This window comes from Miniopterus natalensis, chromosome 3 (assembly GCF_054644295.1).
Source record: "Miniopterus natalensis isolate mMinNat1 chromosome 3, mMinNat1.hap1, whole genome shotgun sequence".
In the NCBI taxonomy this organism is placed as follows: Eukaryota; Metazoa; Chordata; class Mammalia; order Chiroptera; family Miniopteridae; genus Miniopterus; species Miniopterus natalensis.
The window spans coordinates 74,501,580-74,517,323 of record NC_142083.1 but is presented as its reverse complement, the minus strand read 5'-3'; the positions used below and the strand labels follow the sequence as shown (position 1 = coordinate 74,517,323).

Below are 15,744 nucleotides of genomic sequence, written 5' to 3'. Positions count from 1 at the left end.
ACACCTCTCCAAAGAGGTCATACAAATGGCAATAGATATAAGAAAAGATGTTCAATGTCACTAATCATCAGAGAAATGCAAATTAAAACTACAATATTACCTCACATCTGTCAGAATGGCTATCATCAATACATCAACAAGTGTTGGTGAGGATGTGGAGAAAAGGGAACCTTCATGCACTGTTGGTGGGAATGCAGATTGGTGCAGCCACTGTGGAAAGCAGGATGGAGTTACCTCAAAAAATTAAAAATGGAACCGCCTTATGACTCATCAATTACACTTCTGGGACTATAACTGAAGAAACTCAAAACTCTAATTCGAAAGAATATATGCACCCCTATGTGTACTGCAGAGTTATTTACAATAGCTAAGGTTTAGAAGCAGCCTAAGTGTCCGTTAGTAGATGAGTGGATAAAAAAGCTGTGGTACCGTTACACAGTGGAATACTACTCAGCTGTAAAAAAGAAGGAAATCTTACCCTTTGTGAGAGTATGGATGGACCTGGAGAGGATTATGCCAAGTGAAATAAACCAGTCAGAGAAAGACAAACACCATATGATTTCACTTAAACGTGGAATCTAATGAACAAAATTAACTAACAAACAAAATAGAAACAGACTTATAAGACAGACTGACAGCTGTCAGAAGGGAGAAGTTAGGGTACTGGGTGAAAAAGGTGAAAGAATTAAGAAAAAAAAATCACAACCTCGTGGACATAGACAACATTACGGTGATTACCAGAAGGAAAGAGTGTGGGGAGGTAGAAGAGAGTAAAAAAAAGAGAAAAAGAAATAATTTTAAAAGCATGCAAATAAACAGAAAAGTATGGCCCATTCAAAGGAAAAAATAAACAGAAATTGGCACTAAAGAAGACCTGATGGCAGGTATACTAGACAACAACTTTAAAAGGACTGTCATAAAGATGTTCAAATCCAATCAACCTGTTCCCCCTTCCCCACCCATTCCTTCTTAAAATCCACAATAAAGTCATTATTCATGCATTCCCCTTGCTCCTTCTGCCTACTGATTGATTCAGGTCCTTCCCCGTGTGGCACTACATAGCATGCCATGGCTTCTGTTTCTAGGGAACTGTGAGTAAAACGCCTTCCTTCACAGCAGTCTTCTCCTGATCTGTTGGCCGCATTTTCCCTGATTAAAACAAATCCCAAGTACATTTTAATACAAGCTCCCAATCCTTCAGGGCATTTTCCTCAAACTGGCACTTTAGCTGAGCCTTAAATAGACAATTCCAATGGTCAACCAGGCTGACTGCTTCCAGGAATTGTGATAGTGATAGTTAGAAGTAAAGTGGATCCTATTATCATGTATCTGTTGTCCCTCCTTTGCTGTAAAAATAGGCCTCAAGGTCAAAGGTATAGTTGTGAAGGATTCCAGGTTGGAAAATCAGTCACTTAATAAGCCAATGTATGGTGGTAGCAGAGGCAGCAAACACATATCTGGAGCAGATGGACATTCACCTTCTCTTGCCTGTGGACAGCAGAGCTCCTGGTTCGCAGGCCTTCAGACTTGAGCTGAATTATACCACTGGCTTTCCTGTTTCTCCAGCTTGCAGGTGGCAAACTGTGGGACTTCTCGACCTCCATGAGCCAATTTCTATAATGTACATCTCTCTGTTTCTCTGTCTCTCTTTCTCTATCTCTCTATACATATGTGTATGTGTATATATATATATATATATATATACACACACACACACACACACACACCATATAGAATATATATATCCTATTGCTTCTGTTTTCCTGCAGAACCCTGACTCATACAGCATCACTGATAATTCTTTCCCTTGAAAATTATTGACATTTTCCTGGTTCTTTGTAAGTTGAGTAACTTTGGATTTTATTCTGGAAATTTGCACATTATGGTAGGGAATTCTAGGTCCTATTAAAATCTTCTGATAAATGTTGATTTTTTTTTTTTTTCACAGAAGGAAATCATTATGGCTGGGTTCAGACCCCAAGTCTCGATGCTCTCTTTGAGCTGTGATTGCAGTGCAAGGTACATTTTTTAAAACCTTTGCAATGTTATTCTGGTCAACCCCATGTACACTCCCCAGAGGCCCGTTTGGGACAGTGGTAGTGGTCTATCCTAGGGGATAATAAAACTACGGCCTAGAAGTCAATCCAGTCTGTGGATTGTTGTGTAAAGGCCTATGAGATATTTGAAATGGGGGAAGAAAGAAGGAAGGAAGGAAGGAAGAAAAAGAAAGAGGGAGAGAGAGAGAGAGAGAGAGACAGAGAGAGAGAAACGTGACAGAGAATGTAAGTTACCCCCAAAGCCTATTTACTATCCAGTCCCTTACAGAGAGGTCTCTGTCCTCTGTTCTCAAAGCCTCGCTATGCCGTCTCAGGGTAGTTTCATGCAGGCATAATTCAAGCCTTGGGGCTTTTCCCACACATTAAAGAACCCCTTTTTCTAGCTTCGTCCTCCTCAAGACCTCCCCCTACTCCAGCTCTCCAAGGCCCCTCTTTCTGGCTCTCACCGGAAAGCCAGGGTTTCAGTCTCTCTGTGCCACCCTGCACTTCCTACAGCGGGGTCCTTCTTAGGGAAAAGTGGCAGCAGAAAAGAGAAAATTATGGGGATTCTCCACCCTCTTCAGATTAAAAGGCCCCTTGCCCAAGTGATCAGAGAGAAGCTTTTCCTCTCAGGTTTAGGTGCATGTGTCACTGCTGCTGTGGTTACCCCAAGACTGCAGATTCCTGGCTGGGCTTGTCTCGGGACAAGGACAGTTAAAAGCAAAAGAAAAACATTGGGATTTTCACCCGTGCTCAGTCCTGCAAGATACCCTGTTCCTGGTTCTCTGAACAGAAAGCCAGGGTCTTTCTTAGAGCTTATGCTCTTTACATGCACTTCAGGGTTCCAGGATTTAGGCTGTGCTAGAGCTTAACCTGGAAATGTGGAGGAAAACAAGCCAGGAAACTCATTGCTATTTCAGTTATTCTTTGAGTTTTGATTCCCCTCCCCAGCCTACTTCCTATGATTTACTCTTCAGAGTCCTTAGAGAGCCAGGGTTTTAGTCTGGTCACTTACGTATTCATGCTTTACATATTCTATCCAGGCTTTTTAGTTGTAATCAGTGGGAGCTCCAAGGTGGGCTGGCTCACACTATCTTAGCGGGACCCATCAGTCCTGTAATTGGGTATTGTACACTGACAGAGCTAAGCTCACTTATTAATCCTGACAAGTTGTTCACAGATCAAATTTTTTTCTAAATGCAAAAGGATTTCATCTGGGAATAATGGCAATTTACTGCCTCCCTTCCAATCTTTACATCATTTTCTTGCTTTACTATAGGAGATGGCACACTTTTTCTGTAAAGGCCAGGTTGTATATATTTTAGACTTTTCAGGCCAGGTGGTTTCTGTTGCAAAGACTGAGCCCTTTAATTGCAGTGTGAAATAAGCTATAGACACTGTATAAATGAGTGACACAGCTGTGTTCCAATAAAATTGTCTTTACACAAACAGGTGGGGGGATACACTTCTGGAACTGCAGAGTAAGGACTGCAAAACATGCTGCCTCATAAAATCAATGAGAATGCTGACAAAAACTATCAAAATCAACTTTTTATGACTCTGGAAATTAACCAAAAGCTTGCAATAATCTGAGGAGCATTAATTAAAAAAAAAAAAAAATGGCTGAATCACAGTGGGAACAGCAAGATTTGTGAAGTTTTTACCTGCCTTATTCCTGTTTCTCTCCCCACTGCTCTGTTGCAGACTTGAAAAGCGATGGCCTCGCAAGTCTGGTGGCTGTGAAAACCAGCATCCCAGAAACCAATAGAAAGGGAAGGACAGGTTTGGTGCTTCCCAAAGGCCCCATCCCCAGAGAATCCTCACTATGTGACCTGTCTAGCAGCTCCCTGGAAAGCTCAGCTCCATTCTCAGAGACTGTCTTTATTTGACCTGACTCAGAGCTTGCTCTGTGTGAGCAGCACTGGAATCACTGAGATCCCCAGGTACTGTGCTGAATTCCCCACTCTGACTCTGAGGGAAGCTGTGGCTCCCCTCCACTCAACCAGTCAGGCTTGCAGGATCAGCCCAGGCAGCCACAGGAAGCAGTATTCCCTGCAGAGCAGTACCCCCAGCAGTTTCCTCACCAGAAGGTTCTGGATTTGGGCTGTGTTGGTGGTTGTCTTGTTGACAGACTATTTTCTTTGTCTGGTTCTCCTGAGTTCTTGCTGATTTGGACCCCTCCAATATTCTCCCATTGAATTACTTTTCTGCTTTACCCAGACGAGCAGAGTAGGTTTTGATTGCCCAGAGCTAACAACCCCTATTGTTATGCTATTTTCCACTTAACATTATATCACAGACACAGTACCGTGCCATTAAATATTATTCAAAATATTATTTTAATGGCTGCACAATATTTCATCATATTTATGTACCAAAATTTCTTTAGCCATGACCTAGTGCTTGAGTAAATTATAAATTTCTGTTAAATACTAACAATGAATGTTATTGTATTCACATTTTTAGCTTCAATTCTGGCCATCTCTTTAGGATGTCTTACGAATGAGACTACCAAGTTAATGGTATGAACACTTTAAAAGTTCTTGTGGCATAAAACCAGTTTTTCCCCTGGAACTTTTATACTAATTTGTACCCTCATATTTGTACCCTCACAGGTTAGAATGTTTTATTTCATTCTACTCAACAAGATTGGGTGATATAATTTTAAACAATCTTTGATAATCTGATAGGGGGAAATCTTATTGGTGTTTTAATGGGCATTTCTTTGAGTACCAGTGAAGCTGAATATCTTTAAATGTTAATTGCATACTTTTATTTCTTCTTTTGTACATTTCCTTTTGATCATTTTCCTATTGGAGTGTTCATTTTCATTGATTTGTAATTGCTTTTTATATATTGAGGTGTTAACCCTTTGTCATATTTTGTGCCTTGATTGTAGTTCCCCATAAATTTAATTAAATGGTTCTTTAAAACATAGAGTTTTAAATTTTTATGTGTTAAATTCTCTCTTATTCTTCCATATTTTTCCACTGCTTTTATGTTTAGAAAATCTTTACTCACCCCAAGATCAAATATTTGCCTACAGTTTCTTCTAGTTTTTTTTTATGATTTCCCTTTTTACATTTAATTCTTTTAAATCCTCTGAAAGTTATATTGGAGTATGGTGTGAAGGAAAGAGCTAATTTTATTTCTTTCAAATAGCTAAGCAAATGTCCCAGCATCATTTATTGAATAATCTGTTCTTTCCCCACAGACTTGCAATGCCACCTCAGTAAGCTGAGACTTGGTAGTCGCCATGGTAACAGGGCTGCATTAAAAGCATTTGTTCTCACAAAGTGGAGGGCTGGTGCCCAGCAGGGCTCAGTCTGGCCTCACTGCAAGTCTTCCCTAATTAAGATACACCTTTTGGTTTTGTCTTTTAAAAAAATTCTCCCTTTATAGCCACAATGTAGAAGGAAAATTAAGGCCAAGGCTCTTTCACACTCAATCTGCTGAGTTGGGCATGCCAGTGTGGTTGCAGCGGCAGGGGGGCAAAGGATGGGAATCGAGGTGAGAAAGTGGACAGTGATTTGCTCCTATTATTTTCTGAGAACCTAGAGGTATATCATCAAGGTCCTTGAATAGCTGGAGGGTGGGGTAGGATGGTCATGTTGGGGAATGCAGCTCTAATGGAAAACAAAGCAGAGACTGCTCTGTTGGCCCAGCAGGAGCCCAGCTTGAGACCCTAAGCATCCCTTCCCCTCCTTGGATGGCATCTTCTGCCACCAACAGGCAGCAAAATCCATCCTGGAGCTTTTGGCCTTAGGTTCCTGGAGTCCACCTTCCTTATAGGGTATCTGTGTTTAGCCTTGGGGGCAGGGGGGACAGGGAGCAGGACCTGGGCCTGTACTCATCTGCCAAGAAGGAGGAGACCTTCTTACTTTGGGGAAAGTCCCAGGGAGCCTAAGCACTGTGGGGAGAAACCGTGAAGATGTTTGACTGCCACTTTGAACACTGGGTGAGTGCAAAGCCATCTCCTGCAAGAGGAGAGTGAGCAGAGGTCACAGCAAGCCACAGGAAGATGCAGAAGTCACAAGCAGGCAGAAACTCTGAGGCCGGACACAGAAAAACGGTGGCTGTGAGAGGGAGGATTCACCCAGAGCTGAGGTTAATCAGCAACCTCCTCCAGCTGCCCAGGCCCCAGGGATAAGTCAGAGCTGGCACTCTTCCCCTGGGACTTGACCCTACTCCCACCTGTCCTTGAGGTCCCCTGATATCCCTTGAGCCTTGCCCTAAGCCCCTGTTACTTGAGATACTTGGAGGGGCCTGGGAGTGGTGCCATTGGCCTTCCACTTGACGTGTCTGCAGGCAGTGCTTTTGGCCCAGGGTCTCCAATCTTAACCACTAACCCCCTCCCTAGCCCTCCCTGAGAGCCCAGGTACCAAGGCCTGCTAGAGCACTGGTCCCGGTGTCTTTCCTCTTATTCCCTCTTTCCCTCTGCTCAACTGAGACAGAGAACAGTCTGAGGACCTGGTAGGTGAAGAACCTGGTAGTGGGAGGACCAGCACATCTCCTCCCCACTCACATCCAACAGGAGCATCCTTTGGGTGCAGGCCCTGACTCCTGAGGTCAGCCCTTCCCAGCCCTGTGCTGCGAATGGGCTCCAGGTTGGCCCTTGGAGGCTACCAGGGTGGTGCTGGGACAGCCAGAGACCTCAGCTGGGCACAGCTGCTAAGTGCAGCCCTGGTTATTTATCTCAAGTGCTGTGCAAATATCCTGTTCTCTGTGAGCTGTAAAGTGAGAAAGGTCAGGAAGTTCTACCCCAGTTGATAGAACAGCTTGACTTCAGGAGCGGCCAAGCCTTATGGCTGGCATTCTAGGTCACCCACTGGTACTGGCATTGCTGGGCTTCTTGCTGTGCCAGGAATCTTGTAGGGAGGACAGTGCTGGGGGGAGAAGGGTAAGTGATTCTGTCCCTGCAGAATCCTACAGAAGCCTCACAGATCAAGCCTCAGGGTTTGGATGAGATTTCTGGAATACGCTGATCCCACACATCTGCTGGGACCACAAGTCATCATAGTGGTTAAGGTGTAGGCTCCTGCTGGGCCATAAAGACTAATGAAGCATTGATATATGCCACATGGGTGAGCCTTGAAATCATTATGCTAAGTAAAAGGAGCTAGATGTAAAAAGGCCACACATTGTATGAATCCATTTGTATGAAATATCCGGAACAGGCAAATCCACAGGGACAGAAAGCGGATTGCTGGCTGCCTAGGGGTAGGGGGAATGGGAGGATTGAGGGTATTAATAAATGATACAGGGTTTCTTTGGGGAGGTGAATGTAATGTTCTGAAATTGATTGTGGTGATGATTGCACAACTCTGAATATAATAAAATCCCCTGAATTGTACACTTGAAATGGGTGAGTTGAACAGGATGTGAATTACAGCTCAGTAAAAAAAGCTAAATTACAAAAAAGAGGATGTAGGCTGCAGGGTTACATAGCTTGGGTTCAAATCCTGACCCTACCACTTACTATGTGGACATTGTTGGGCAAGTCACTTAGCAGCCTTGTGCATGAATTTGCTCACTTGCAAAATGAAGACAATTAAATCACCTGTTCCGTCAGGTTAGTGTGGGAATTAATACACATAATGGGCTCAGAACAGTGCCTGACACACAGTAGGCAGCTGCTCTTCCTAGTTCAGGGAAGCAAACCTTTATTGGACAAGGTGGAAAATGAGAGCCCAGAGAGGTTATGTGGCTTGCCCAGGGTCACACTGTAGGCTGAAGAACACCCTCCACCCCCAAATATATGTCCAAGTCCTAATCCCTGGACCCTCTGCATGTGACCTTATTTGGAAAGAGGGTCATTGTGGATGTGATTAAGTTAAGGATCTTAAGATGAAAAGATCATCCTGGATTACCTGACTGTTCATGAAGCCCAATGACAAGTGTCCTTGCTAGAGACACACAGGAAAAGATAGACATAGGGAAGGCGGCCATGTGAAGACAGAGGCAAAGGTTGGAGGGATGCAGCCACAAGCCAAAAGAACGCCTGGAGCCACTAGATGCTGAAAAAGGCAGGGAACAATTTTCCCTGGAGCCTTCGGAGGGAGCACGGCTCTGACAACACCTTGATTTCAGACTGTGGCCTCCAAAACTGTGAGGATACATTTCTGGCAGTTGTCAGAGCAGCTTCAGGAAACTTGTACAACCACTCAGCCCACAGTGCCAGGGCTGGGACTCCTGGCTCCAGTGATCACTTGGGACCCTTCATTGCATTTATCTGTGAATAAAGAACAGTTTCAACCCCAGATACCATGAAGGTTCTGGAGGCGAGCTCTATGATCCCCTTTTACAGACAAGGACACTCAGGCCCTGTTGTCACTTGCCCATGTCACACACCCATGAATGTGGGAGCTGCGTAGACCTGTCTCCTCCAGCCACACCGCTCATTAGATTTACCAGCCCCTGCCTGGAACAGTATTTAATTTGCCTTTTACAATGCATCAACTGCAAGTTCATTAACTGGCAACTGAAAGTTGTAGGTGATACTAGAATTTATTAATAACATTGGAAATAAATCTCCCTGGAATTCAAGTAATTAAAAATCTTGTGAAATCCTCTTTTTTATAATCTATCAAACAGGTCCGGAATTAGGTGTTCCAGAACCTGTGGGGGTGGTTAGGATTGCAGGTATGGGAAGTTGGGGTGGGGAGGGGCTTCTGTTCTACCCTAGGCCATTCTTGGATACCCTCCTGCCCTTGCCCACCACCCACTCACAAGTTAGAGACTGGCCCGAGTCTGTGCTCTTTCAGTGTCTTGGTCCCCCAGGCTCAGATGGGCAGGGGGTGAGAAGGAGAGGGTCTCCTCCAGACAGTACAGTCACAGGCTAGGGCCTTGGGGCAACAAGGACTATGGCTGCTTTGGACCCCAGAGGAGGGGCCTGTAAAGGAAGTTGTCAGTGAAGTGCTGTCAGCCCATCCCACCACACACACACTTGTGCACATGCACACACGCACCTGTGCATGCTTGCACACATGTATGTACTCATGTATGCGTGTGCACACACTCATGCATGTACCAGGGGTGGGAGCCTGTTGGCATTTGAAAGGAAATGCTGGGTTTAATCTGGACGTTGGGACACAGGAGAGAAGTGTGTGCAGGAAGCAGCACCTAGCAAGAGACTGGGGAGCACCCTCAGGGGGTCAGGGGATAGAGAGCAGAGCAGACTTAGGGAGGAGACAGGCTGGGGTGGGGTGGAGTAAGGGGTGGCCTTGCTAATCCTCCCTCATTAGCCCCCTGGGCACAGGGATGGGAACTCAGGGATGCCCTTCACTCTCCTCCTGCCTTGGGCTGACCCTCCTGAGCCCCCTCCGCAGGAGCTGGGAGAAGGGTAGTTTCAGGCAGCGGAGGTTGGCTGGACTCTGGACACCCAGTAACGGCATCTTAGCTGAGGGCACTGGGGGACTTTCTTCCCCATTCTGAGTCACCATTGGGCCCTTTAGGCTGAGCATTGAAGTGCAGGTTGGGGTTTGCACACATGAGCACAAGCATACTCACGGTACGGGACAGAATCAAGGACCAGAGTGTCCCAATCTGACTGGGTTGGGCTGCAGGGGTCAGAGAAGGTGATGCATGTGAGGATCTTGCCCAGAGCCAAGAGCTGTGGCCCTGCTGTGGCTGTAAGTGCCCAAAACTCCCTCGACCAGTACCCACAGGTTGACAGCGATGAGGCCAGCCAGTGAGAGAAGCCGTGGCCCGACTACCTGCCAGGTGCTGCTGTTTGTACAGCCCGCAGCCTGAGGACAGCCTCAGGTTGCAGAGCCCAGGCTAGGGTCCAGGAACAGGGAGCCACTGCAGGTTCATGAGTAAGTGTGGGGTGCTGTCAGGTTTGCATTTCAGAAAGATAGTTCAGGCAAGGTGGAGGGGAAGGGGCAGACTGATGGTGAGAACTTGCCAAGGCTGCCTGTGGCTACCTGTCTCCTAAGGGTCAATTTCCTCTCCTTCCAGCGTTTGGGGTCCTCCAAGATCTGGTGCTTGGCAGCTGCTTCAGGGTCCTGTGAGAACTCCTTCTGCTTCCACCCCATTCTGCTCTGTTCATCACCCACCACCACCGGCCTCCGCTCACACGTGTCTCCCTTACGGTGCCACTCCTCGGTCTCTTGGTTTGTATGAACTCCTCTTTCCAGAACTCGGGAGCCAAGAGCAGCCTCCCCGAATCCCACAGGCCTGTCCTGAAACCCACTTTCACTGTCGACTGGCTGTGTGATCTTGGGCAGGCCACTCAGCTTCTCTGGGGCTGATGACCCTCCACAAAATGGGGAAAGCAGCTGTGAAGCTGAAGGGAGGTGAGGCCTGCTGAGTGTTCAGCATGATGCCTCATCTCAGCCTTACGAAGGACCAGGTCATGTCCACCTCCTTGGAGAGAGCCTGTCCCATGACCCCAACCCTGGGGACTGGGCCCTCCTCTGCAGTCTTGACCTGTCCACCTGCTGGCAGGGACCTCCCCTTGGAAGTTGGTTCCCTCCTGCACCTTTCCACCCCCAGTGGCTCTGAGGTGGGCTTGGGAGCACCTGGACATCCTGCTCCCTTCCTAGGGGCTCATTCCAGGCCTTCCTCTGACAGTGCAGGATCCAAGGCCAGGGGACAAGTGGAGGTTTCCCATATGTCTAAATATTTTAAAGTTATATGTTGCGTTAACCAGCTTAAATAAAATATGCTCTATGCTCCTACTTTGACAAATATCCTTTACAGGGACCTAGATGACCAGGTTGACTTCAGATTGCGACCTTGCAGAGTTATGTGCCAGAATGTGACAGCTTATGGAGAGCCTGCCCCTGGCCCTTTGAACCAACACCTCCCCGCCTCCCTGCCTGCTTCTGTCCTGTACTGAGGGGGTTTATGTACATGTGTGGACAACCACCTGCACTCTCTGTTCAGTCCACACCCTCCCAAAGCAGCAGGCCCCTGGTCTAAGGGTGCAGATGCTGGTGGTGAGTGGTCTGCCTTTAAGATGCAGGGAGAAGCCCATGCAGAGCCTGGGCTGGGGACCACCAGGGCAGCACATCTGGTGTCCTGGGGAAGCAGAACAGTATCTCTTAGGGCCTCATTCTGCCGATGGGTCTGGGAGGGTGAAGTGCTTCACTAAGTGTAGAGGACTTAACTAGTCAGGTAGCATTAGGTCTGTGGGAGCCCCAGGGGGTGCTTGGGGCAGGACAGAGGCTCCAGTGAGCTAAGAAGGTGGCCTGGAGAAAGAGAAAGGGGCTCAGCCATCTGGGAGAAGTACTCACGCCTCTGCCAGCCCATCCTTTCCCTCCTGCATCCTTGCATGCGTGCTCTGTGTACATTTTGCCCAAGAGGTCACCAACGGGCCACCCTTCTCCTCCCTCCGAGCCTTGTCCCTTGCTGTCTGCCCTGCATGCAGAGTCCTTTCCTGTTTAGCTGACTCCTGCTGATCCCTGAAGATGCCTTTTTCCTCCATGGTCCTTCCTCATGCTCCCTAAAGATTAGCTGTCCCCTCTGCTGTATTGATATGACCCCGTGGCCACCTCCTGCCATATGTGTGGCACTGGCCAGGACTTACCTGTCCTCACATCCAGTCACACTGTTCCTTCTAGGAATAGCTTCCTGCAGCACCTGAGGGTCCCTATTGCCAGGCTCGCGAGGCCCCCCCACAGCCGCCCCCACACAATATGAGACCCCTCAGTGGGAAGAGCACCTTTATTATCAGAGCGTCACAGGCTTCCTGCCGGCCTCTGACCCCCCTCCACGGAGACAGGCCTGTGGGAGGCCGCACCTTAACCTCAGGGACAGTTCTGCCTCAAGAGGGGCAGTCAGAGCCTTGAGGCAAAAGAGGTTACCAGGGTGAGGAGCAGGCCGCAGCCTCCCAGGAGCACCTGGAGCACTGGGGGCCATCGCTCCTGCTGCGAGGGGGGACATGCTCGGGGTGGCGCCAGCACCTGTGAATCTGAGTCTGCTGTCCTCGCTTGAGTGTGGGTCCTGGCCCAGTGAGAGAGGAGCACCAGGGTGGCCAGGGTCACAGGGGACCCGTGGCCTTTGAGGCCTTGAATAACTCTGAGGGCTGTGGTCTGAGCTGCTCTGTCTGGGGCACCTGGGGTCTGTTGTGAAGCTGCCTGGGCGCACTGCCCTGAGGGAAGGCACATCTCTCCCCAGCAGGCCTGGGACTCCTTCCTCCACTTCATCAAGGAGACATTAGACCTGTCATGTAATGCAGAAGTGGCCAATCCTACAGATCCCAGAAAGACTGGGAGAAGGCAGGGCTGCCAGGAATGCCCCTTGGGGGTGCATGTTCCCATTAAATCCCCCCTCCTCTGGTTCAGAGGAGGGCCCTGGTGGGGGTGGGCTCAGAGAGACTGGGAGGCATCAGTGGGCTATCCAGTTTGGTTTGAGGACTCCTGCACTCCCAATGCTCCTTTCTCAATCCCCAGGCCCATGGGACTGCCATGGATTTATTGGAATTGAGGAAGGAGACCCAGGGCCCTGCCCTCCTTCCCACTGTCCAGTCCAGCCTCCCCATAGTCTTGTGCTCGCCCTGTCTGAGTTTCCCGTGAAGAGGGGAAGATGGCGAAGTAGAGAGTTCAGGAACTGAGAGGCTTAGGTCCAAATCCAGCCCCAGTCTTCCACGGCCTGGTGGCTTTGCAGGTTATTTGTCCTCTCCAAGCCTCTGTTCCCCATGTAAAGTGGGGATAACAAGCCTACCTCCTAAGGGTTAAATGAGACAATGTAGGGAGAGCTCCTTGGACAGGCCCAAACGTCACAGGAACTCAGTAAATGGTAAGTATTATGATTATTCTCAAATCCTGCCTGGCCCACCCAGACTCTGTTTCTTGCAGGGGGTGGGAGGTGGGGGAAGGCAGGAATAAGAGCAGGGCTCTACCAAGGGTGCTGGGCCCTCTGGACCCTGCCCCTGGAGGTGCCATCCATCTCCAAGGCCCCCAAGCCCTGGGAGCAATGTTCCTCATGAGTATCCATGCCTGGAACCCAGTCCCATTAGGGGTGCCTTCAGGATCCAATGGCCACACAGGCTTCAGGGCTGGGTCTCTGGTGGGCTGGGCTTGCCCTGGAGAGTTGGGCCCTTACTTTCCGCTGCTGGCCCGGCCAGTGCTCTTCTGCACAGGATTGGGGCCAAGCAGGGCAGCGAGGGAGCCATCGGGTGGTGCGCCACCACGCTTCATCTTGAGGTTGGCTCTCAGGGCAGCATCCTGGCCGGAGCCCCCCTCAGGGGAGGCCAGGGGATCTGGAAGGAGAGCAGGAGAATGGGCTTTGGGAGCACTGAAAGGAACCTTCACTTCTGCTCCCTGGCCAGCAAAGGGAGTGCTGTGCCCATCAAGGACAGGGTTTTCTACTCATGCATTCACTCACACACTCATTCATTCATTCATTCATTCATTCATTCATTCATTCATTCATTCTTCAACAAATGCTGACCAAGGCTGGGCTCCAGGCCCTGAAAAGGTGCCAGTTACCACCCTGCTACCCCATGGAAACCCTGCCCCATGAAGGAACAGAGGCTCTGAAGAGCACTGTGAGGAGAGAGGAGGTCGGCTTCCCAGAAGTGAACTTGGAGCAGGTCCTGAAGTGGGAGTTGGTGTTTAGCAGGCAGAGGGACCAGCTGGAACAAAGGCATGGAGGTGGAGGGGGTGACTGGATGGTGGCTCTGTGTCACTGGACACCAGGCTAGGCTGGGAAGGGACTTAGGATCTGATGAACCTAGATGTCAGTCATGGGCAGCAGGGAGTCACTGAGAGTCCTTGAGCAGGGGAGGGACAGGGTCAGGCTGGGGTTTGGGGAAAACTATCCGGCAGCCAAGTGAAGGGAACGTGGAGACAGGGAGTCCAGAGACAGTGGCAGCCGTCATAAGGGCAGCAAGGAGGGGAAGGCGGGAGCAGAGGGAAAGTCCCAACCCCATGGCCAGCTGTGGCCTACCCATTCCTGGGCCCCGGTCACTGCTCACCGTGGATCCCAATCATGTGCTCCAGGATGAGGACCCTCTCTGCCAGGATCTTCAGGGCCTCCCGCAACTGCTGCACCCCCTCACCCTGGTGGGGAGGAAGCAGCGAGGGTCAGCGCCATTCTGCTTCGGTGTACATGTCGTCCCAGTCCTCCCCTTCCTGCCTCTTCCCTCCTGTCACCATCAATACAACAGCCACCATCCACCGCGTGCCAGGGATGGCGTTTGAATTCTTGTTCACAGACAAGGAACCTGAAGCACAGAGAGGGTAAGCAGCATTCCCTGGACACACAGCCTGGAAGTGGCCGACAGGGGCTTCGCACCCAGATCTGTTCCCTCAAGTCTGGGCTCTTCCTGCTCCGCAGCTGTCTGACTGCTTCCCCTGTGAGCCCTTCTTTCTAGAAAATACCTTGCAGAGCACCTCGCAAGGACCCACGGCGGGGAGCTTTGCTGGTTTCTCCTCAGCACTGCCCGCCTGAGAGCCCACCTCCGAAAGAAAAGGGGAAGGACAGCCACCGCTTCTGGGGTGCTGCAGGAGCGCAGGATGGTGGCGAGTTTGCATCTCTGAGACCTGGCCTATATGTGGGCAAAGGACCTTGTGTGCCAGGACACGAGAGCGAGCTGATTTATTGAGAAGCAGGTGTCAAGGCCACTTTGAAAAGAAAAGTGATGGTGAAGGGACAAGGCCCGCCTGGAGTCAGCAGCAAAACAGACACCTTTTGCTGGTTTAACATGGCAACTGTCATGACATTCAGATTAATTTAGCTTAAAACAAAACAAAAGAAAACCAAAAAGCATCCTACTAGGTTCCAGGAGAGGATTCCTCCCACCAGTGAACCAAAGTCCACCAGAAGCTGTGCTCTGGACAGTATCTGGGATGAGGGTATCCCCGGTGAGGAGCAGGGGGTTCAGGCCCCCCTGTCAGGGACCCAGCTGAGCCCTGTGTCCCTGAGCCACAGGTTGCATGCTTATGAAATGAGGAGGGAAAAGTCCCAGGTACCCTCTCAGTGGCCTGTGAATCTGTGCTCACGGCCCAGCTCGCACATCTTCCTCCCACTGCCTCCTGCGCCCACCATGGTTGCTCTGGTTCCAGCATCGTCCCCCTTTTCCAGTCCCACAAGGACCTCTGGAAGGTCCCTCAGCCCAGTCCACTTCCCACAGCTGCTTGCTTCTAATACCCATCTCACTAGATTCCACCCCCGCTTGGAACCTCCCCAAGCTCTCTCACTTAAGGGGAGCCACTTGCCTACTCAGGGGACTTATTCTCAGCTTGCCTCCCCTGCTGGGGCCTCCTCTGCTGGCCCCAGTACCCTTGCCCCCTTTATCCATCACCCCAGTCCCCCAGTGCCTCTCCGGCTCCCAGAAGGTAAAGGGTTCCCCATGGCCATGTCCTCACCCCGCTGCATCCCCCCCACGCACCTCATTTGGGCCCCTGTGTGCTCCCATTCTCCCCACTGTCCTCTCTCACACCCACCAGCCATCTGTCCACCTGCCCCATGCATCCTTCAGTTTTCCAGCCCTTGACCCTGTGGGCACATCAGTGCTCCAGGTGCTGGTCATGAGAGAGCCCTGTCCCTGGAGAGGAACCCTGCATCCTGAAGCCTCCTCGGCAGGTCTGTGGCTCCTCCTGTCTTCTCCAGCAGGAGCTCCCCTGGCCCGCCGCCCTGGGCCAGTCACCCCATCTGTGCCATCCCCACAGCAGAATCTTCACACTGTGCTGTGATTTTCACTCATCTGTCTCCTACCCTGGGCTGGGACCCCATTTACCCTGTGGAAGTGCTGGGGTCA

General features: G+C 49.9%; 1 protein-coding gene across 5 annotated transcripts in view; it reads right to left on the bottom strand.

Annotated features, from left to right (window-relative positions):
* Positions 1–11,687: 11,687 nt before the first annotated feature.
* COL26A1 (collagen type XXVI alpha 1 chain) overlaps positions 11,688–15,744 on the bottom strand; it is a 158,595-nt gene continuing 154,538 nt past the window's right edge. For all 5 annotated transcript variants that reach the window (XM_087815581.1, XM_087815580.1, XM_087815579.1 and 2 more), the window contains 2 exons: positions 13,960–14,044; positions 11,688–13,242 (listed from right to left, as the gene is read on the bottom strand). In XM_087815581.1, the coding sequence (XP_087671707.1) occupies positions 13,082–13,242; positions 13,960–14,044 (246 nt within the window). In that variant the 3' untranslated portion in view covers positions 11,688–13,081. The remainder of the gene's footprint in view (positions 13,243–13,959; positions 14,045–15,744) is intronic.